This window comes from Lotus japonicus, chromosome 3 (assembly GCF_012489685.1).
Source record: "Lotus japonicus ecotype B-129 chromosome 3, LjGifu_v1.2".
NCBI classification, from domain to species: domain Eukaryota; kingdom Viridiplantae; phylum Streptophyta; class Magnoliopsida; order Fabales; family Fabaceae; genus Lotus; species Lotus japonicus.
Window position 1 is genome coordinate 70,990,839 of NC_080043.1, and position 21,594 is coordinate 71,012,432.

Here is a 21,594-nt window from a genome sequence, read left to right on the forward strand (position 1 = left end):
TGATAAGCTTTATGTCCATTCTTACCACAAACATAGCAAATCAAAGTTTTTTTTTTTTTTTCTGTATTTTAGCATGTTGCATGCTACCATGCTTCTTATCTTGCCACTTATTTTGCATGGGATTTTTTCCTTGGCTAAACCTGTTTCTAGTAGAATCAACAGCAGATTCAACTATGTTAGCATTAGGAAAAATTTGAGGTTCATAAAGATACTTATCCTTAAGATGATTTGCCTCTTCGGTTCTCATGTGACTGATAAGCTCTTGAAGGGTGAGGTCCTTCTTCTTGTGTTTAAGGTGATTTCGAAAATCACTCCATGATGGAGGGAATTTTTCGATTAGAACATTGGCTTGAAGAATTTCGCACATCTCCATCCCTTCCTTTAGTACATCAGCAATCAAGTTTTCGTATTCGTGAACTTGTTCAGTGACTGGTTTGTCGTCCACCATTTGAAATTGTAGCCAATTACCAGTGACATACTTTTTGTTCCCAGCATCATCCGCTCCATATTTTTTTCTCCAATTTCTCCCATATTGCCTTGGCAGATTTGTCCAGGAAAAACAGATCGAATAAATTATTAGGCATATGAGCAAGAATATGACCACGTACCAGTTTATTGTATTTTTCATAGAGCTCCAGCTTCTTGGTAGCATTAGTCACTGCTTCGGGATCGACATCATCACCAATAGGAACTTGTGGAGGATCTTCAAACAACACATAATCGATCTCAAGTTGTACGAAGAAAATGAGCAGCTTCTGTGACCACCGTTTGAAATTAGTGCCATCCAAAGGTTCAAGACGAGAAAGATCAGGCAGCGCGTTCTTGTTGTTCAACAATGCCATTTGGAATTGGTGCAACTCTTGAATTAAAATTTTTGCTTTCAAATTGTTGGAAAACATAATGAAGGTTGCGCCGTGGAAGAACCACTGCCTTGAAAGCAAAAATTCCGGCTGACCTCCGGTGCAATCCAGTGCCGGGTTTGCTCCCCAAGATTAACACAACCGCACGTCAAGTACTGTACACTCAGAACCTAAACGTGCTGGAGTCTCTACAACAATGCTCAGAACCACTAAAAGAGAGGAAGAAATATTTTTTGTGTGTACCTCAAATAGATTAGGAACTCTTCTTATATAGAAATCAAGAATTATCTTTATCCTTTTATCCGTTGCTTTACTATCAAATATTCATAAAGTGTAGTCAAGGAGGCCTTAAAAAAATTGAACACCAGAATGAAACTGATGCCAACGTACAATTCACCTTAAAGACCTTTCAATTTTGCCAACCGAGTAATAGTAAATAATTAAGAAAGGAAGAAACGGTGAAGTGTACTATTAAGGCTATAATTATTTTGATAGTATAACGGAAAACTTAATTGAGTGCCATTAATCCTAACAATAAGCACCCAAGCCATATGAAATATGAGGATTCTTGCAAATTATCTTGAAGAATATTAACCTGAGAAATTTTATCCTTACAGAAAAGAAGAATATCATCAACAAAGAAAAAAATGAGAGATATTTAGTTCATCCCTAGGGAGACAAATAGGATCCAATAACTCTTCATCAATTCTCTGTTTAATTCTGAGAGCAAGCTTCTCTGGACAAAGGACAAAAAGATAAGGAGAAATATATCACCCTGACAAAGAACCCTAGAAGGTTTTAATCTCTCCAATTAGTAACATTCTAAAGCTTATAAATAGTACGCACACACCACATGGTGATCGAATTTCCAATTAGGCTTAGGAAAACCTTTCTTCTAGAAAAGTCCCAACGAAACTCTATCATAAGTCTTATGAAGATCAATTTTATAAGCAAGCATCTTATGCTTCTTCCTACACTTTTTCATAGGATGGAGAACCTCTTGAGCAAAAATGGCATTGTCTATCAGGTCTCTCCCAGATATAAAACTACTCTGAAAAGGGCACACTAAATTAGAAAGATAAGGACACACCCTATTAACTAGGATTTTAGTCACGGCCTGATAAGCCACATTGCAACAGTTAATTGGATGAAAACTCCTTCAATCTGTGAGGATGATCAACATTGACAAGAGCTTCTGCAAGTCGAATAATATCCATTAGGTCGTTAATAAAAGCATCATTGGCCACACCCCAAAGATCATTACCAATAATATGACAATAAAACTTAAAGAAAAGAGGATTGAAACCTATTAGGACCTGGAGCCTTACAAGATTCCATACCCATAATAGTTATATGTCTCCTCCTCTAACATTCTCTATTAACTTATAATATTACTAGCCTATTTATAGATAAGTATGTTTTAATACATTTTAGTTCGTTAACCTATATACTTATTCGCCTATTTTCTCATAAATTTGTTGATCTTCTAAAATGATTTGTCATGAAACAAACCTTTGAAAAACCTATAAGCTTGTTGGCTTATTTAAGCATAAATTTATTAGGCAATCAGAAGGTCAGGTGATACCTTATAAAAGCTCATGACTTGCGATAGGTTAGACTTGAGTCTTATATTTTTTAAGTCAGGCCTATTTACATTTGCACAGAGTCTAGCTTAGCCCATCTTATTTCCGTCCCTTACTCCAATCCAACACTACAGGGAATTAGATTTCCCACCCCTGTTTTAGAATTGCCACCCCATTTAAAAGTGGGAAAAAACCAAAATTGTCCCTCTGTGTTTTAGTCCAGAGGTTGAACATTCGGATTCCTCCAGAGGTTGAAAATTCGGACTCTGCTAATATTAGAACAGAACAATCAATTCAGATTCACTTTTAGAACAAAACAGAACATCAACACTCGGAGCTCTCAATACGTGTGACCCAGAAGCGACCCAGAAGCGATACTGAGGTACCCATATCCGACCAAGAATCGCGACCAAGACCAAGAATCGCGACACTGAGCTCTCAATACGTGTGACCCAGAAGCGACCCAGAAGCGATACTGAGGTACCAATATCCGTCCAAGAATCGCGACCAAGACCCATGTCCCATATTATTGTCACTGCATTTTCATGTTTCTGTCTTTGTGACAGTATCTGGTTTGAGAGATCCGAATCTTGAAGTTTCATTTTAATCCAGTTTTTCAACTCTCGGACGTCTTAAAAAGGGGTGGTAAATTTAATTATCAATCAGTCCGAACCTTATAGTCCTGGAGAGATCCGAAATTTATAGTCCTGGATGAGATCCGAAACTTATAGTCCTGGATTGATCCGAAACCTAAAGTCCTGGATCACTCTTACCAAATGCAGCAGAATGCAGTAAGTTAAGACCAAACCAAAAGCATATTCCTCAATTACAATCTCAACCACCATCACTGCCTATCACACAACCAACTCTGACCACCATTAATCTTCACCACCAACCCCACCACCAGCCCCATTACTCATTCATCCTACACCATAAATCCCTTTACTTCCTATATTAGTCCCCTATGCACCAAAGGCATCCTACACCATTACATTATTTATGTATTGTAATTTTGTTTAAATTGGATTATGTAACTTTTAAATTTTAAAGTCATGTTATTTTTGCTGCAATTGGACTAAAGTCATGTTATTTTAACTGTAATTAAAGAATCCGAACTTATAACTCTCGTACTAGTCCAAAACATCAACCTCTGGACTGGTATAGAGGTTTAAGTCCCGGAGGGTAGTCCCGACATTTTTTTAAAAAGACTAGGGTGGCAATTCTAAAAGAGGGGGTGGGAAATCTAATTCCCAACACTACAACATAATTTCATTTTTTATAAGTATCTTTATTGCTTTTGGGCATGAACTTAAAGGGCCGGCCACTTCTTCATGTCGTTCACTGGCCGTGGAAATACCAACTTAGAGGTGCCATAGTTCTGTTGATTTGGATTAAATTCTAAAGTTCAACCATGAAATTCAACTACCACAGCTTAATCTCATACTTATATCAAACTATATTAACAATCATAATTACATGATCCCAACAAAGTACGATTCCTCTTGTGATAAACACTATAAAGCATGGCTGGAGGATAAATTACCTACTTATTTGACATAAAAGGAAACTCTCAGTACACTTAGCTTCAATATGTCTCTAAATCTGAAACCATATATATTAGTACCTACTGGTCTTGCTTTGGCTTCCGGCTCAATTCCGAGTAATGACCACCCATTAACTGCAAAATCTCCTCCCACAAACTTTCTGAAGGGTCTGACAAAGCCCCACATAGCAAACTGGAGCTACATGCAGCTACATGCCAATAATTAGACTCAATCTCATCTCTCAACTGATCCATTTGCCATCCAGCATAACCAACAAAGAAACTGCAATCATGGGGCCTGAGAATCCCTTTCTTCACAAGGGCTGCTGCACTATCCAAACTGTTTCGAGCTCCGAAACATAGCCCGGGAATTACCTCTTCCAATCCTGGAAGCTTTGACTTCTCCCCTGTTTTTAACAAAAACATGCTGGCCTCAAGAGGTCCACCAAAATGCAGAGAACAATCAGAGAAGGTGGTTAATAGATCATGATTTGTAGGTTTCATGTGTTTTATTTTCTTGTGAAGAGGACGGTTGATGACGATTCCGAAAGGGCCTTCTTGTGGGTGTCTAGTTCCAGATCTGAGGAGAAGAACCACAGTTCTTTCAAAGGTCCGAACACCATCAAGCTTTTCGGTAGCCACAAGTACGCAGCCGGTCTCCGGTACCGGAATAGGATGGGCCCATTTTGTTCCAAGTGGTTTGGAATTGTGCAACGTCCCACCTTGGTGTGCGTCAGTATCTGATATTTCTTTCTGTTAATGAAGTGAAGGGAAAACGGTTAGTGAAACCTAAATATTCAGTAAAGAACTGTATTGCATCTTAGATATGCTCAATCAAAACTCAGTTCCCACATCAATAAATAAAAGTACTTCAAAAGTCAACAAGTTAAAAGAACAAATTGGAAAAAAGACTTTAGCATGAGAAAATATTTTGGTTTTCATTCTATTTCACTAATAATTATAAAAAAAATCACAGTTTTCTTGTTATCAAATATTTATTTTCGTTTCCTGTTTTTATCACTTCTGTAGACATCTTTGAGAAAAACAACGTAAAAATCAGGTAGCATTTTTCAAATATTAATAAAACAAAAAACCCTTAAATCAAACAAGCCCAAATAAAAAGGATACAAATCAACCATGTAGTGCCAAAAACCTGGACACCATATAAATCATTAGACACCTTGAACATGCAAGTATTGTCAAGTTGTGTGCTTCAACCAGGGAAATATCCTAGATTGATGACAAATTCATCAAAAGATGACTCTCCAACTATCAAGCATACTTCTACTACTGTAACAAAGCACAGGAATGACTAGAAAGATGTATATCAATCCCTAAAACTTAGAGATATAGATCTCAGTTTTAATGTGATTTCTAAATAGTATATAGCGCATTATAAAATCAAGGGTTGAGACTTGAGAGAGTTTCTCTAAAGCTGAACCAATTCATTCAAGTTGGTATTGGGAGCCCAGGTTCTCATAATATCAAAACCATCACCGTGACATCCCATGCAAAGTTAAGCCACCATGAAATTCTCCAGCAGAGCCTAACTGTCGCGATCCAGTTATGGTGTAACACACCTACTAGGCTCATAAAGTGATGGTTGCCCATTCTTAGAAGTCCTGCCGCCATCCAAAACCGCACATACTGTCACATGTGCACTACTCTTGCCAGTTGCCACGCTTGATGCTCACGCACTGCCATTCAGCAACTTTTCACAGAAGGCTTCTCTCAGTTTATTTGGCCTTCTCTGTCCCTGTTTTAGTCATCAGTGATGACAGCCTCTAAAGATCAATCCTTTTTCTTCTAATTTGTTGCTCCCATCCCATGGCTGCCAAATATGAAACACCTTCTGTGCCTTCTGAAACCTCCATAAAGGGACTGATTTACTTCGTATTCTCTGGTACTCCCACCATTACATTTGAGAAATCAATGGAAAAAATTGTTGGACTGGGATGCTTTTATTGATATATGGTTCAAAGCATTGGGGCTCCTGGGTAACTTGAGGAAGAAGGCTAAGGACATCATTTCAAAAGACAAAGAGCAATGGAAGAAAGCAGACTATCAATTGGTATCAATGTTAGTCCCTTTTTTGCTCCTACAAAACTTGCTATCATATTTGGAAGGAAGTCCAAAGCATGTATTCCAATTACGTGATAAGTTATTTGGCCATCTTATTGAACAAATGTTTTGGGTTATTCCCGAATTATAAAAAATACCTATATATTTTAATTCCATACACGGCTTTTACATGTTTACAGATGTTATTTTCTTTGAGGACACTCCTTACTTCACCTCACAAATCGAGTCAGACTCCATCTCCCAAGTATTCCCCATCTAGACTCCATCTCCCAAGTATTCCCCATCTAGATCAACCTATCTCTTCTACTCTATATTCCAGGGTCAATTTCACGATATCCATTCCTCACCTATCATTATTAGCCGTGTCCTGAGTATCCTTTGGTGGTTACCTCTCCAGAATTAGTTAATTCACCTCTTGCTTAGGCATCTTCCTTCACTCTGGCCCACTTAAATCTTCTGGCAACCTATCCATAGCCCTTCACAAAGGCACACTTTACCTACAATTCTCACCCGTTGATAACTTCCTTAAATATCAACATCTTTCCCCATCCTATTATGCCTTTGTTTATGCTCTATCCTTTGTTTCCAACCCTAAAACTGTCCAGACCATCTCATCTAAGACAGTGACAAACTATAACTGATGGAATGACAGCCTTAGACACCGACCAAATACAAACTCTAGTTACTTTCTTTAAGAAAATATAATGTAGGTTGTCATCGAGTCTTTCCTATCAAAGCTGGCCCTGATGAGTCGACCAAATACAAACTCTAGTTACTTTCTTTGAGGAAATATAATGTAGGTTGTCATCAAGTCTTTCCTATCAAAGCTGGCCCTGATGAGTATGTCAACCTTTAAAAAGGCCATCTAATGGCCAAAAGCATACATACAATTTTTTTTACTCAATTATGGTGAATTGTGGGCGCTCGATCTAGTTAAAATGCAAAGTATCGAACTTTGGCTCTTTCTACGTGTGAATTGTATGGTTAAAGTAGCTGCTTCAAGTATTAAAGTTAAACAAAATAGGCTCTATGAAACTGTTTAACAACAATCAAGTAACTTTACACATTGCCTCCAACCCAATATTTCATGAGGACTAAGCATATACATATTGGCTGTGAATTCATCCAACGAAAGCCTCTATCTAGAGAAATTACTACCTCCATTCTAAACTCTAATCATAACTAGCAAACACCTTCGCTAAGTTTCTTTAGGGACCAAGGGTAACATATAAATGTAACAAGCTTGATGTATGCACGAGCTTGAGAAGAAAGGTTGATAATATTTGTTGATTTCATATTAACATATCATGTAAATAGGAATAGAACCCTGTTATATTTATGATGTATATCAATTTCTAAAACTCAGGGGTTTAGATCTCAGATTTGTAAGTTGTCCAGGACCATGGGCTGAGAGGGCTTCTCTCAAGCTGAACCGATTCATTCAAGTAAAACAAATCAAAATTCCCAAAGTTGACTCTGTCCATTAAAATGGCATAAAAGAGTAACAGTTTAATGAGAAAAGATGGAAGATATAGATCCTATTTAGGAAGAATAAATCACCAGCTCATCTCTAAACAGCTTTGCTCTGAACTCGCGCCAATCCAGATTAGTATGATGACATTTTTCAGGGTTGTTATCTGGTTTATCACCATCAGAAGAATTTTTGCCTCTAATACCATCTCCTTCTGGTATAGACTGTTCACCATTACCTACAATGATCAATATATCCCAAAAGAGGAACGCATGAGTGACCTTTAGTCTATACATGTAAAACAGTAAATTAGAAGAACTAAGAAAAAGCACTACTCAACACAATGATAGACAAATGTAAATTACCAATTATTTCCATCTAGTTATTATCAACAATCAACATTAAATATTTTCTCACATAACAACTATGTCTCAAGGTTTGTAAGAAGTAAAAATTTAAGTGACCCAGTTGCAAAACTATTCACTATATAATTTAGTAGCATCCTTATGGCACCCAAGTTTGCAAATTTGAAACTGAAATTTGATGAACTAGATCACCATTCTTCATTTTCTTTCATGAATTCAATACAGAGCTTTCTCTCACATGAGAAGAAGGAAGTTCAAGGCCGAAATTTCAATTCTTTGTCACGAAGAAACTCCTACAGGAAACAACAACCACCCAGTTCCTTGGATTAACTCATTCATTTGATGCATCTCTTCAAATTTAAACCAAGATTTCTTTCAATTCACTGAAAACTATAAGAGGTCACAAACAAAAGTTGGCAAATTGGCAAGTCACTGAAAACTAAACCAATTTACAGATCCTATTTTCAAAATTCAATCATGTAATTCCAGGGAAGGAAAGAACAGTAGTGAGCTAAAACACAAAATCAACAAAATTCAAGGTCAATCATCAATATTTTCATCAAACCAAAACAAAATTGCACAGTCATATTACTAAGTAACTATTTCCAATCCCCTGCACTTCACTGCATGCAATTATAATCTCATCTATACCAAAACAATTAAACAAACAGTTAACTCAAATCATGAAATCAAAGCGAATTATTACAAACCAGAAGAAGAGGAACTGCTATTGTTGTTGTTATCATGATTCTTCTTGCCAGAAGCAGTGACAACAAAAGAGCGATTGACGTTACATCGCCTCAAAACCGTGATCTCGAAATCCCGTCCATCAACAGCTCTGAATGAAATCCCGGACTTGCCAAAATTGGAGGAAATGGGTCCATGGAAGATTGAATTCTTGGTGTGGAAAAGGGTCTTGACATGAACAGCACACAGATCCATTGAGATAGTAGGATTTTATCGTTTGTGGGTTTGTGAGGTAGGAACGATGCAGAGAGAAGATTGGTTGATTGGTGGATTGGGAAAGAGAGGAAAGTGATGATAAATTTAAAAAAAGAAGGAAAAATGGTGAGTGGAGAAACAGATGAAGAAGATCACAGAGACAAAGAAGAAACGAACTATGAAAGTGACGCTTTCGAAAGGAAGAAACAGAATATCCTTATTTTAATCGAATGTGTTGTGTCCAGGGTTTGTTTAGGGTGTAGATGTGGTGTACGTGAGTCCCAATGATAAATGGATCTTGCCCATTCATGGATATAACCAAATTGTTAAGCCACAATTATTAATTTTTTTTACATTGACCAATTTAAATTCATTTCTATTTATTGACGCATTAGGTGTATGGATCCTCTCACTTATAAACCGCTTAAAGTTGTTTCAATGCAAGACTTAGTTACACTTAATATCACAACAATCCCCTCAAGTGTGAGTCAATCTCAAACGAAAGCGGAAGCCTACAAATATTTGCACCGTCATTGGCCTGATCAACAAGACTTGTTGCCTGGTCACAACATTGCTAGGAAGACTTTTGACACAAGGACCCGGTCAACATGGCCAAACAAACATCGGCTCTAATATCACTGTTATGCCTAAAAGGAGATGATTTAAACTACGGAGGATTATCCACATTGGGCTAAAGAGCAAACCACAAATGAGTTGAATACCACGTCTTTCATCCAAAACTTTAAGGTATTAGGTGTACGAGCTCTCTCACTTATAAACTGCTCAAAGTTGTCATTATCTTCCAATGTGGGAATTACTCACACTTGATATCACAACACAAACTCCTCCAAGTTCCTCTCTTTTGCTCCAAAACATTTCGGATTCAACCCTCAATCATTCGCGCAAATTTACCCCACCTCCTCCTTACCTCCCAAATTCCCATCACACAAACAAACCGAAGCCATCGCCATTGTCACCAAACTCGTCGGCCTAGCCTTCGTCGAACAAAACTCCCATAACATCCATTTTCTCTTCCTCGAAGCAACCGAGTTTAGTTGTTGTCATGATTCTAGTTTTATGGCGGAGGAGACCGCCTCGTGCCATGAGGTTGGAGGTTTGAGGTTCTTCCTTCCTCGGTGGTGGGTGGCGCTGCTTTCGACATAGGCTTTGTTTCGTAGATTGGTTCTTCTTTTGGTCCCTTCTTGCTCTTGGAGGGTTTAAATGATGTTGTTTATTGACTCGAGGGGGGCTCAATGGATGTCCTTAATAAGGATTTCAGGTATTCTCTCGTCCATAAACCTCGGGGGTGTGGACATCCTAAAAAAATTCAAGCGAGGTCATTTGCTCTATTTGGCGTCCCCGACCAAGTGTGAGGTTTTTGCCTTTTTGGATGCAGTTGAGGAAAATTGGAAATTTTATGTGTATTAATGTAACACATACTCCTCCCACTCATTGCACGACACCTATCGTTTTTATTTTATTTTTTGAATAGGAAAAGAATGACACCTATGATTTATGGTATTTATTCATAATTTAATTTTTTTCTAAAATTAAAAAAAAAGTAAATAACTAGACAGGGATGTAGTAGTACCGAAGATTTCCTCCAAAATACTGGTTTCAAAAGATGCGGTTATTTATGGATTTTCGTCATTTATAGGTGGTGTTCACATTAATGATTAAACAAAGATATGTTGGATTCAGACAAAAGCATAGTATAGATATTTTTGACAGAAATATTCCCTCCCTCTTATGGCCAGAGTTTACTGAGAGCAGATATTAGCACTCAGCCAGAAGCCCAGAATGGAGTTAGCAACTGCAAGAGCAAGCATAGTCCAAGTTTGCGTTTGTGCTTCAGTAACTAAGCCTCTCCGGAGTCAATGCGATTTCCTTCCAAATCCGAACCTTGCTTCTGCTTCCCCTCTCTTCTGTACGTTCTTTATGTTCTTCCCTTCACTCTTTATTACTATTCTATACTTAAAATACAACACATTTTGTTATGTTTATTGTGAGTGACGGTGAATGACTATCAGCTTAGCACCCTTTTATCACATTTTGACTTCATACTACTCAAAAAACTAAATTGGAATTTATTGATGAATTGTAATTCTCTTTTGATTTCTGATTTTGCTAGCTAGGATGTGCTGCACAGCACTGTTCCCTTTTTTTCAAATTCATATTGTAGATACTAGATAAAAGAAAAATCCCAATGGTTCAATTGTTCTTTAAACCTGTGAAGATATCCATTTATGGAGTGCTTATATCAACACTGGACCCCAAATCTTGCAATTTAGATCAAATTCAGTTCATGCTTCAGCTTTTGTAACAAATAATTAACTCTTTAACACTCCTGAATTACACCAATGTATACTTAACCGCTTCTAATATAAATCATGCACTGTATTTACCTTGTTGAATGCAATTCTTCAGTTTGTTTTCAGAAGAAATGCAAATTGAATAGTCAAAAACCAGTTCAAGGTGCTGCAGTCTCGAAAATATCATGCAGTTTACTGAATGTGGAAAATGAGATAAATGATGAAGCATGTGAATTAGTCAGTGGAGTAGAGGTTTCACTTGGAGATGACGATGATAATATGAGTGCATATCTGCTCAAGGCAGTCAAAAATAATAATGGAACCGGCCTATTGCTTCTTTCAGATATTTTTGGATTTGAGGATTCCTCCACTAGAGATTTTGCATACCGGGTAGCTTGCAATGGTTACAAGTATGTTTCTCAACCCCAAGATATCATCAACTTAGTGTGTTTGCCTTGTTTGGTTCTCTGTTATGAAACCCCAAATCAATTCTTTAGTAGCTTCTGCATTGAACCTAATCAACTACGAAATTTTGCAACTGGATTTCACGACACCCTACAAATAATTACATTTTTCATAAATGTATCCAAACATAAATCACTTCACTTTCAACTCGCTTTTACTAATAATCAATTTTACCTAAATCAGTTGTGATAATACTGACTCAAACACGCATTTATAAGTTTCAAAATGCACATTGTGTGATGGCAATTTTCACATTGTAAGACCCTTCTTAGCATATCTCCTTGTAAACCAATTTGCAGCATTCTAGTTCCTGACTTGTTTCGCGGAAATCCATGGACAAAGGACCAGCCAAAGAGTGCATTTGAACAATGGATTGCAAGTCAGGATCCTGAGAGGATTGCAAAAGACATCACCACATGGACAAAATGGTTGGTTGATGAATTCATAGCTGCAGGAATTTCCAGAAAACTTGGTATAATTGGCTTCTGCTTTGGAGGTGGGAAAGTGTTAGAGGTGCTGGCACAAGACCAAGGCGCTTATTTCGGCACCGGAATCTCCTTCTATGGCACAAGGATGGATCCACTTGCTGCTTCTGATGTAAAAGTTCCTGTCTTGTTTATTTTAGGGGACAATGACCCTCTTTGTGCTGTAAGCGAAATTGAAAATATTGAGAAGAAAATAGATAGGGGCTCCAAAGTAGTGATATTTCCAGGTAGAGGTCAAGGATTTGTACACCGGCCTGCATCTCTTGAAGAAGATGAGGATGCTGAACAAGCCTTTGTGATTATGAAAGACTGGCTACATGATCATTTGATGGTATAAAATGAAATACTGAGGCTATACATAATGTCTATTAACTTTTTCATAAGATTCGTTCTTTTTTTCTGCACCATTAGTTTTGTGAACATTCTGAATGTTAATAACACGAAAATAGGTTTGATACTAAGGCAAAAACTTAGGCATGTGTTTACAGTTTACAAACACAGGTCTGGACCCGGCAGATTATCAAATAAGATCATTCTAACCCCCAAAATATATATGTTTGCATTAGCGTGTGATAGGCTGAGTCGTGCATTTTCCATCAAAAACTAAAGAACTACTTTGAGCTTCAGAAAGATGCAATTCTTGCACAGAATCAATTCTGCTAGAGTTTTCCATACATGCAACCAAAAATAAGGTTATAACTAATGTCATCAGACTCATTAACATATAATTACATTGATTATCAATTACTATTTCATCTAATTCAATCATTGAACAAACCAGTTAATCTTGGTATGCAATACTTTTGCCGGTTGAATCTCTGATCCAATTATTAAAACATTGGCATGCAAAGTTATAGATCAAAATTGAAAACCAAGCAAACATATAACAGATGAGGAGAAAACTTCTTTTTTTCTTTTATGCTTCATCACATAAACATACTGCAAAATTACAGGAGAACAAAAAGAAAATAGCTTGGGAATGAATCTCCTTGCGTGATGTTAATTTATGATCATGGCAGTGCAACATTTTCAACAACTATAATTGACTAAGGGAACCATCAATAATCACTCGAAAATTATGTTTCATTGTCCTCGCACCAGGATCCGGTACAACGTCTACTCAGAATCTTGCACACTCTGGAAACAAAAGCAAAAAATAAGCTTATTAGATTTACAACCTAGTTCACGAAAGACATAGGTTGCCTGCAAGAAAATAATGAGCAAAACTAACGGGTTACCCTGTCATTTACTACACCATTCTCATGGCTGATGAGTGATGACTGTAACATTCAGATTAAATATAAGAACATTAAGAACTATCCGCATGCTATGTCTATGTCAATGCGATATATGTTCTTATTAATTCTATAACCAAAAATAATCCATTCCCTTATACACTCATTCATTCTTCCCCACCCCAAAAAGAAACCCATCCGCCCCAAACTAGTATGAGGAAGGCATATAACTAATGTCCTCATGCTGAATATCAAGCATATGAATATCCGATGGAAACCAAATTGCTAAAGGTTAGAAGGTTTATTAATTGTTAATCCTTTCTGTTTATGGCATGTACTTGCAAATAACCGAAAGTTGAAGCCGTGTGGCTTTGCTTTTCTATCCCTTTTAAGATGATGATGACAAGAAAAGTTCAAATATCCAGATTCCAAAGGTTTGTATCCAAATTTAGACCGCTTCCACATGTAGGTAAAGCGCAAGGACACACAAATAACCTTTTTCTTTGATCACAACCACAATGCCTAAAAAGTAAAAACCTTCCATCATCTTAATTCATTCTCTCATTTTTACCATTCTCAATTCCCAGTTACATTAAAAGTATGCATTTTTTAACCCTATAACTCCGCAACTGGTAGCTTTTGACATATCACACATGCTTTGCACAATTGTGATAAATGATTATACATAAACAAGAAAATAATAGCCAAATCCAACCTGAATAGGAGTCTCTGAGACCTCAGGTAGTGCCAACTTCCTTGGAGGTCCATCAAACAGGCGAGAACTTTCTGTGTATGCAGATCCAATTCCAACTCCAGCACCAAAAGCAATAGATGCCCAGCGAGTCACAGGACTCCCTAGTAAACAAGAGGATAATTCCATATTAATTATTTGGGGTAGTCTCAAAACCAGAGATATCAAGAGGAAGTTTTTATATTAGCTTATACATGAAAACCTAATCCCATCCTTCAAGGTTTGATTAAGATATCCATCACTTTGATGCATTAGGGTGGTAGATGAATAATGTATTATATTAGCTTATCATATAGTGTCTAATACAGCATGCCAAATGAACCCTGCTTGCACCGAAATCGGGTAATTTCAGTGGATGCATATTATCCATACATTCTTTTTAAGCTGATAGCAGACTACAGATGCAACTAAAACAGGCTGAGGAACAGACAGACAGGCAAGTCCAATGATGCAATTTTTTTTTCCAAAACCCATTTTCTCAGAGCAAAAAGATTAACATGATTGTAGATAATTTACTTAGTTTTCATCCAAATTTACATGTAGCAAACACATGGTATTATAACTCAGTTATCAAACAATATAATTGTCAAACTAAAATAGGAAACTGCAAACATGCTGATTTATTAGAAAATTCGTTAATGTGCTAATTGATAGAGTTTGTTTTGGATTAGCAAATAAAAAGCTTGGTATTGAGTGGTTCATAGTCATACCTCATCAGTTCACATTTATCTGAGTCAAGTTACATTTTAAAGACAATTATAGGTTTTGGCTAGGAGAAGAAGTCAAAGAGAGAAAGTTCTAACAGTGAATATATTATTGATAGGAAACAAAGAGTTATAGAAGATACTCTAAGGTAATAGCCAGATCAAGTATTACTTAAAACAAGACTAATAACCTAATAAAATAAAATATTGAAACAGCTACTAAGATTGCTTCCCCAATCATGTGACTAATTGATTCTACTACATTCTTAAAAGATACCCTAAGGAAATCTAAAATTCTAATTATATTCTAACACTGCCCTCTCGAGCTAGCAAACCAACAAACACAAGACAAATAATGCAAACCATCATAGCCTAAGCTATCACCCAATTCCCAAAGAGAAGGGAAACAAGGCTCTTTAGATCTCAGACACAATAGAAGAACACACAGACAACCCAGAATCGATGCCTTCCCTAAAACAAGGTTCTTTAGATCTCAGAACATTGGTGGTTTGGTCTGTGTTGAGAAAGTAAGCACCCAACCACGGACAAACGCCCGTAGTGGCTTGGTTAAGGGAAACAACCGGAGCCAAAGCGTCAGCAAACACATAACCTGCAGAATGTCAGTCTCTTCAAACATGCTAACATAGATATGGCAGACCTATCAGTTTTGCCAGCAAACAATCTGAACCACCCCTACCAAAAGATCAAATACTCAATACTACTAAGGGCGTGTGCAGCTTTAGATGTCTGGTCAGTGCTGGTCAGCCTGAACCTAGCAAGCAACGAATCATGGGTCATGTGAACGAGCTCAAACATCTAGTAATTATGTCCTGATTAGATTCCTAGAATAAAAGCAAAGTATTTGAGTAATTATGTCCTAATTAACTACCTGATAAATGTAAAAGAGTGAGAAATATGTAGAATGAGAGTATGATCATAACCAAGGTAGACGAAATTGAGATCCTATCAAGGATCAAGGTGGGCGAAAAGCTTAACTCGTGGGATCATAACGAGGAATGTAAGATCTTACAAAGTTTGTATATGTGCATATCAAATCAAATATTATAAATAAGAAAGCCGCTTTAAGTCACCACAAACACATAATTAAACATGAATTCAAAATCTAGAAGACTCGTAAGTCACAAACTAGCACCACTTACAGCCTAAAACCAACAAATCAAACTAAGAGCAGCAGAGAAGAACGACTGAGTAGCAGGGAAGAGAGGTTAACCAGAGGAACCTAAATTAGCAAATTGTACCACAAGTACAGACACTATAATTAGATCCACCGGCAGTACAAATGAACGATTAAGCAGTAGAGAAGAGAGGCATAGCAGAGGAACCAGCAAATCAACCCAAACTGACTCAAACCACAAAGAAACACAGAGCACCACAACAAATCAAAGAAAAAAAAAATGAAATGGATAGGAAATAGTGTACAGGTCATTTAAGATTTGCATAGAACAGGGTCAGAAACAGGGTCATTGGTCCAAATGGAAAACCTACATGATTTTGCCAACACGATGGAATCGCATATCCGGATAATTTCACAAAATTGAGTTCTGATGTTGAATCAGGATCTTAAACTGGAACAGTCTTATGTGTTGACTCGTGATTTTAACTACCATGATCTATGCAACTCAACACTCCACCTCAGGCTTGTGAATAGATATCATTTTTAACTTGTCAGATAGTTCTTTAAATTGCTTTGTGGATTATTTATCCACATATCAGCCAACTGATACCCAAAGGGATATATCCTATGATAACCAACCCACTGTCCAGTATTTCTTTGTGATAGAGTCAGCCAACCTCTATGTGCATGGTCTTTTCAAGCTAAACTAGATTAACTGCAATACTAATAATGGCTGATTGTTTTAACAAAAAAAACTTAATAGGGGCTTCATAGTTGATTCTAAGGCCATCCAAAATCATCTTCATTAGCAACAACTCAAACTCTCATTGCCTTCGCTCCAAAAAAAAATGCCTATAAACTTGACCTTGCAACTACATTACGCATCTAACTTCTCCATGTTACATGATTTTCTCCAAGAAACATACAGTAGCTAGATGTTGACCTCATGTAAGAAACTGAACCTGCATAGTCAATCCCCCCCCCTTCTCCAACTCTACATAGACTTCCACCCTTATAGAGTAGTAGATCTCTTCAGAAATTGAACTTGCATATTCAATCTCCCCCCCCCCCCCCCCTTCACTTTTCCAGAAACGCTGTTTCTTCATAACCCTTAACCAGCACCAGGAAACAACCCATTTCTGGCATTATTCTTTATGCAACATAGAGTTCATTAACACTTTATAAATCATGTTTACATTCTTCCATTTGATTAGCAAAACAACACAGACCCAAATAATTCTTCATGAAAAATACTTTCCTACAAATCATCACAATTTCTATAAAAACAAAATCCATTTACAGCAAAAATAATCTTCAAATGCTTGCATAATCCACTAAATTAAATTATATTCTTATCCCACCCACAAACTTCAAGGTTCAGACCACAGATTTCAACCTTATGCCTCATCTAGCATTCTTCCTAATTCCTAATTATGTGTCTATATATCTTGTTATCTTCTAGAATCACATCCACAAAGATGTATAGATTTTCTTCAGAGATTAAAACAATATCTAACACTCACAATCACACACAGAAAGAACGAAATCGAAATAGATTTGAAGCACGTATCACATACAATACTAGCAGATTGATAAAGGAGAAGCGAGCGAGAGAGAGAGAGAGAGAGAGAGAGAGAAGATGAAGCGGTACTGACTGAAAAAGAGGAGACCGCCAAGAGCACCGGCGAAGGAGGAGTAGACGAAGCGGCGGACGGTGAGATCAAGGCAAGCGTCCCATTTGGCATCGAGGTCGTACTGCGGCGGAATAATTTCTTTGTTGTCAGCCATTGTTGTTGCTGCTTTCAATTTCTGCTTTTTCTTTTTCTTCTTCTTTATTCTGGTGTGAGTGATGCCTTTGATACATGGGTCTACTTGTTCTGGAAAAATGTGATGTTGGTTGGGTTACCCGAGCAACCATTGCAATTTGGGCCTTTGGTTTAGAGGCCTGGCCCAGCTAAATGTGGTTTAGGAAATATCTACAAAAAAAATACTAGGTTTGGAAAATTGCTTTTAACACCATTTTGTTCTTCGGAAAATAAGATAAAAGAAAGCAAAAACTATAAGTCTCGCAAAGAGTCTTTTAGAAGAAGATGCTCAAGCTCACGTTCACGATCGTGTATAGACATTTTGGGGCTTAAGGCCAAAATATTAGTGACTGTCTTTTGAAAAAAATCTTTAAAAAGTTAATATCTCAATATAAATAAAATGAGAAACCATTAGAAGGAAAATTTGCCACGTGTCACTAGAGGAACTCACCCCCATCTTGCGCCACGTTAGCATAATTATCAGTTGAATCTGTTTCTGTTCCCAATGTTGAACCCCATGTTGAGACATTAGTTGAGACTACTTCAGATGTGAATATGAGACCCTCTGCTGGAAATCCAAACCCCATTGTTGACACATCTGAACTTGATTTCCAAATCCATCAATCTACCTTGGGTTCTGAACCATCCACCGGTTATAAGAAGTCAGTTATTGAAAGTGTTCATGAATTGTTGTCATTCTGGTCTTAGAAGTGATGGTTTGTTTATGCTGTGCTACCTTTGCCAAATTTATGTTAAAAATGGGGAGTAGTTTGGTGAAGAATCTGCGTTGTTTCTGTTGATGTGAAGACTATGTGTGATTTGCAAGTGTTAGCTTTGGTCTGTAATAAGTTGAAGACTCTTTCAAGACAAGGCAAGTAACTGGTTGTGTAGTACTCCAAGTTGCTACTGGTTTTCTAGTTTACACTTGTTGGATAGTTAGTATGTTCTGCTGCTATGTTTTATGTTCCAACTATGCAAGTTGTTGGTATGGATGCATCATTTGAGGGGGAGTTATGTTTATCTTCTCTGAATCTCAAGTTGTTTTAGACAAAATTTGACAAAGGGGGAGATTGTTGTTACTTTTGGTTGTCTGCATTTTTTCAAAAACAACCTGATGTCGAAGCGGATGTTGTAACATCGTGCTGTGACATTTGTCCCTGCAGATCTGCTGTGTGTTTGACTGGTTTTTCTAGAAGCTTTGGATTGATTTCGTGATAATCAAGTTAGGGTTATTGAAGAAGCTTCTATTTGTTATGTGGAATATAATATAGTGGAATCAAATCTGTTGAAGAAGATTTGATTTGGTTTAAATTGTGAAAGATGTTATATTTTGTTCAAATCTTATTTGATAAGATTTATTACTGGTTTAAAATATTTGTTCCATATCTGTTTTATGGACTCTATTTTCGTGCAAGCCCATTGAAGATCAAGACCAGAAGAACGACTATTTAAGGATGCTTAACCCTAGTTGCAAAGTGTGCCTTGGGCACCCAAGGATTGGGTTTTAGGATTGTATTTTGTGAGTCCTTGTTCTGTTATTTTGTACACCACTCTACTGCCTTCGTTGATCTTCATATGGCATAGAGTTAGTTTATTTTAGTTGAGTTGTAATCTCTTCAAACATGTGTTGATTGTTGTTACCAATCACTGTGGCAGTGATTGAGAGAAAGTGAGAGGGGCTCTCATACTTAGGTCGATATACTAAGTAGAAAAACACTGGGTAGATTAGGAAAAGAACTATGAACAGAGGTGTTCATGAGTGTCTGTAGTTCCTAAATCTTGATATAGTGGATTTCCTTTCTTTGGGCGAAGCCCTCCAAATGTAGGTGTTGTTGCACCGAACTGGGTTAACAATTCTCTGTATTCTTTATTGTTTTTGTTGATTTAATATGTGCTGCACATCAGTTGTTACTGTTAGTAAGTTGTAGAACCGATTGTCCCAGCATCGCGTTCGACATATGTCCTGTGCGAGAACCAGAATTTCAATTGGTATCAGAGCAACCAAAAGTTGTTAGTATGTTCTGCTGCTATGTTCTATGGATAGTTAGTATGTTCTGCTGCTATGTTCTATGTTCCAACTATGCAAGTTGTTGGTATGGATGCATCATTTGAGGGGGAGTTCTACTGCTAATGGGGAGCTTTGGTTCTCTATGTTTACCCTCTCTGATCTGTGAGTTGTTTTAGACAAAATTTGACAAAGGGGGAGATTGTTGGTACATTTTGTCATGCATTTTGTCAAAAACAACTGATTGTCGAAGCAGATGTCGTGGCATCTGATTTCGTGAAGGTAGGACATTAGTCCTTTGCTTAAGTTTGATTTTGTGGGCCCTTGAAGATTTTATGAAGATATGTTTTTATAGTTACTTGAGGATCAAGTAGCTGTTCCAGGAGGGTTTTGATTTGTGGGTTGTTATTTGTTGAAACAATCTTTATTAAAAGATTGGTTTCTATCTTTACGTTTGAATTTTGCAACAATATCTTGGAGATTCAGTTTAGATTTGTTGTTGCAATCTGTTACTTCAGCCCAAGCAAACCCTAGTGCCTACCTGCTGCTGCTGAAGTCTATAAAAAGGATGAAGACCTAAAGCTTGAAGACCACTGAAGCTAATAGAGAGAGATCAAGTGTTTTAGGGTTGTTCATTGTTCTTTATCCTTGTTTCTTGTGAACAAACTTTGCTCCCTGATTCTATAAAGCAAAGTTGTGTTATGTGTTCTTTAATTCTTCAAATTCTGATTGTTGATTGTTTGTTACCAATCACTGTGGCAGTGATTGAGAGAAAGGGAGAGAGACTCGCATACTTAGGTTGAGATACTAAGTAGAAATACACTTGGGTAGATTAGGAAGTGAACTATGAACTGTGGTGTTCATGAGTGTCTGTAATTCCTGAATCTTGAGATAGTGGATTTCCTTTCTTTGGGTGCAAACCCTCCAGACGTAAGTGAAGTTTCACCGAACTGGGTTACCAATCTTCTGTGTTCTACTTTATTATTTTTCTGGTTTTTTTACTGTTAGTCAGTTGTCGAACCGGTTGTCCCAGCATCGCGTTCGACATCTGTCCTGTGCGAGAACCGTATTTACATATACGTTCCTTTGCAGTCCAAATTAAAAAGGAGACTTGCACATGTTGTTGCTATCTGTTAAGTTTTCTTAGAATCTCTAATTGTTGAAATCAGCACATTTTCTAATGCGTTGAGAGAGACTTTTATAAATCTAATGCATACCTTGATGCCTTTTCCTTTGATATCTAATGCTTGCTTTTATATTATTCTTGGGTTTGGATTTTGTACATTATAGAATAGATAATTTGGAACTATTTTCTATATTTCTTATGCAAAGTTAATATAGTGTTTGGTTACTATTTAGTTGTTTTCACTTTTATTTTAAACAGAACATGATGGAGAACATGTTTGGCTTTTTTGACTATTTTATTTACTTTTATAATATGGTCAAGTTTGATTGTAACAAGCAATAGTTTTATTATTTTTCAAATTTATGAAGCTGCACACAATGGCTTTAATGATGGCATTGGGTTTTTGAGTTGGAGGGGGGAGTTAATTGACATAGTAAAGTTCTCAATTGGAAGATCAGATGATAACTTGGTTTCTTTCCTTGAATTCTTATTAAAAATTTATATTTAATTGTATACCTTCTTCCCTTTGGTTTTAGATTTTGCTTCTTAAATTGCTACTGAGGTTTTCATGAGGCAAAGTCAGACCATTTCTTCTCCTTTTTCTTATGTATACCTTCATTTTTTATGGTTCATTTTAAGTAAATGAGGACAACAATATTACATTAAAGAAAACAGAAGCACCATTTGCTTTATTCCTTAATCCACGTTTTTATTGAATGTGTTGA

The 21,594-nt window shown here is 36.9% G+C and overlaps 3 protein-coding genes across 3 annotated transcripts; 1 reads left to right on the forward strand and 2 right to left on the reverse strand.

Annotated features, from left to right (window-relative positions):
- Positions 1–3,857: 3,857 nt before the first annotated feature.
- LOC130745613 (uncharacterized) lies at positions 3,858–9,033 on the reverse strand. Its single transcript, XM_057597963.1, has 3 exons — positions 8,615–9,033; positions 7,629–7,777; positions 3,858–4,739 (listed from the first exon to the last, which is right to left on the reverse strand). The coding sequence occupies exons 1-3, from the start codon at positions 8,844–8,846 to the stop codon at positions 4,068–4,070; spliced, it is 1,053 nt and encodes a 350-aa protein (XP_057453946.1). The 5' UTR covers positions 8,847–9,033; the 3' UTR covers positions 3,858–4,067.
- A 1,499-nt stretch (positions 9,034–10,532) lies between these two features.
- Positions 10,533–12,512, forward strand: LOC130745614 (uncharacterized). Its single transcript, XM_057597964.1, has 3 exons — positions 10,533–10,773; positions 11,274–11,568; positions 11,923–12,512. The coding sequence occupies exons 1-3, from the start codon at positions 10,647–10,649 to the stop codon at positions 12,443–12,445; spliced, it is 945 nt and encodes a 314-aa protein (XP_057453947.1). The 5' UTR covers positions 10,533–10,646; the 3' UTR covers positions 12,446–12,512.
- A 487-nt stretch (positions 12,513–12,999) lies between these two features.
- On the reverse strand, positions 13,000–17,785 carry LOC130745615 (MICOS complex subunit MIC10). The gene is made up of 3 exons (XM_057597965.1): positions 17,589–17,785; positions 14,059–14,198; positions 13,000–13,245 (listed from the first exon to the last, which is right to left on the reverse strand). The coding sequence occupies exons 1-3, from the start codon at positions 17,719–17,721 to the stop codon at positions 13,225–13,227; spliced, it is 294 nt and encodes a 97-aa protein (XP_057453948.1). The 5' UTR covers positions 17,722–17,785; the 3' UTR covers positions 13,000–13,224.
- Positions 17,786–21,594: the final 3,809 nt, after the last annotated feature.

Bases quoted from the DNA above. Each gene is read 5' to 3' on its own strand.
- LOC130745613 (XM_057597963.1), bottom strand. From the start codon at position 8,846: ATGGATCTGTGTGCTGTTCATGTCAAGACCCTTTTCCACACCAAGAAT. The intron at 7,778-8,614 runs GTTTGTAATAAT...TGATCATTGTAG, and splicing joins TAGCAGTTCCTCTTCTTCTG to GTAATGGTGAACAGTCTATA. The intron at 4,740-7,628 runs GTGATTTATTCT...CTTCATTAACAG, and splicing joins AGCTGTTTAGAGATGAGCTG to AAAGAAATATCAGATACTGA.
- LOC130745614 (XM_057597964.1), top strand. From the start codon at position 10,647: ATGGAGTTAGCAACTGCAAGAGCAAGCATAGTCCAAGTTTGCGTTTGT. The intron at 10,774-11,273 runs GTACGTTCTTTA...GCAATTCTTCAG, and splicing joins TTCTGCTTCCCCTCTCTTCT to TTTGTTTTCAGAAGAAATGC. The intron at 11,569-11,922 runs GTATGTTTCTCA...ACCAATTTGCAG, and splicing joins GTAGCTTGCAATGGTTACAA to CATTCTAGTTCCTGACTTGT.
- LOC130745615 (XM_057597965.1), bottom strand. From the start codon at position 17,721: ATGGCTGACAACAAAGAAATTATTCCGCCGCAGTACGACCTCGATGCC. The intron at 14,199-17,588 runs GTCAGTACCGCT...CTTGTTTACTAG, and splicing joins TGGCGGTCTCCTCTTTTTCA to GGAGTCCTGTGACTCGCTGG. The intron at 13,246-14,058 runs GTTGGATTTGGC...TTTTGTTTCCAG, and splicing joins TCTCAGAGACTCCTATTCAG to AGTGTGCAAGATTCTGAGTA.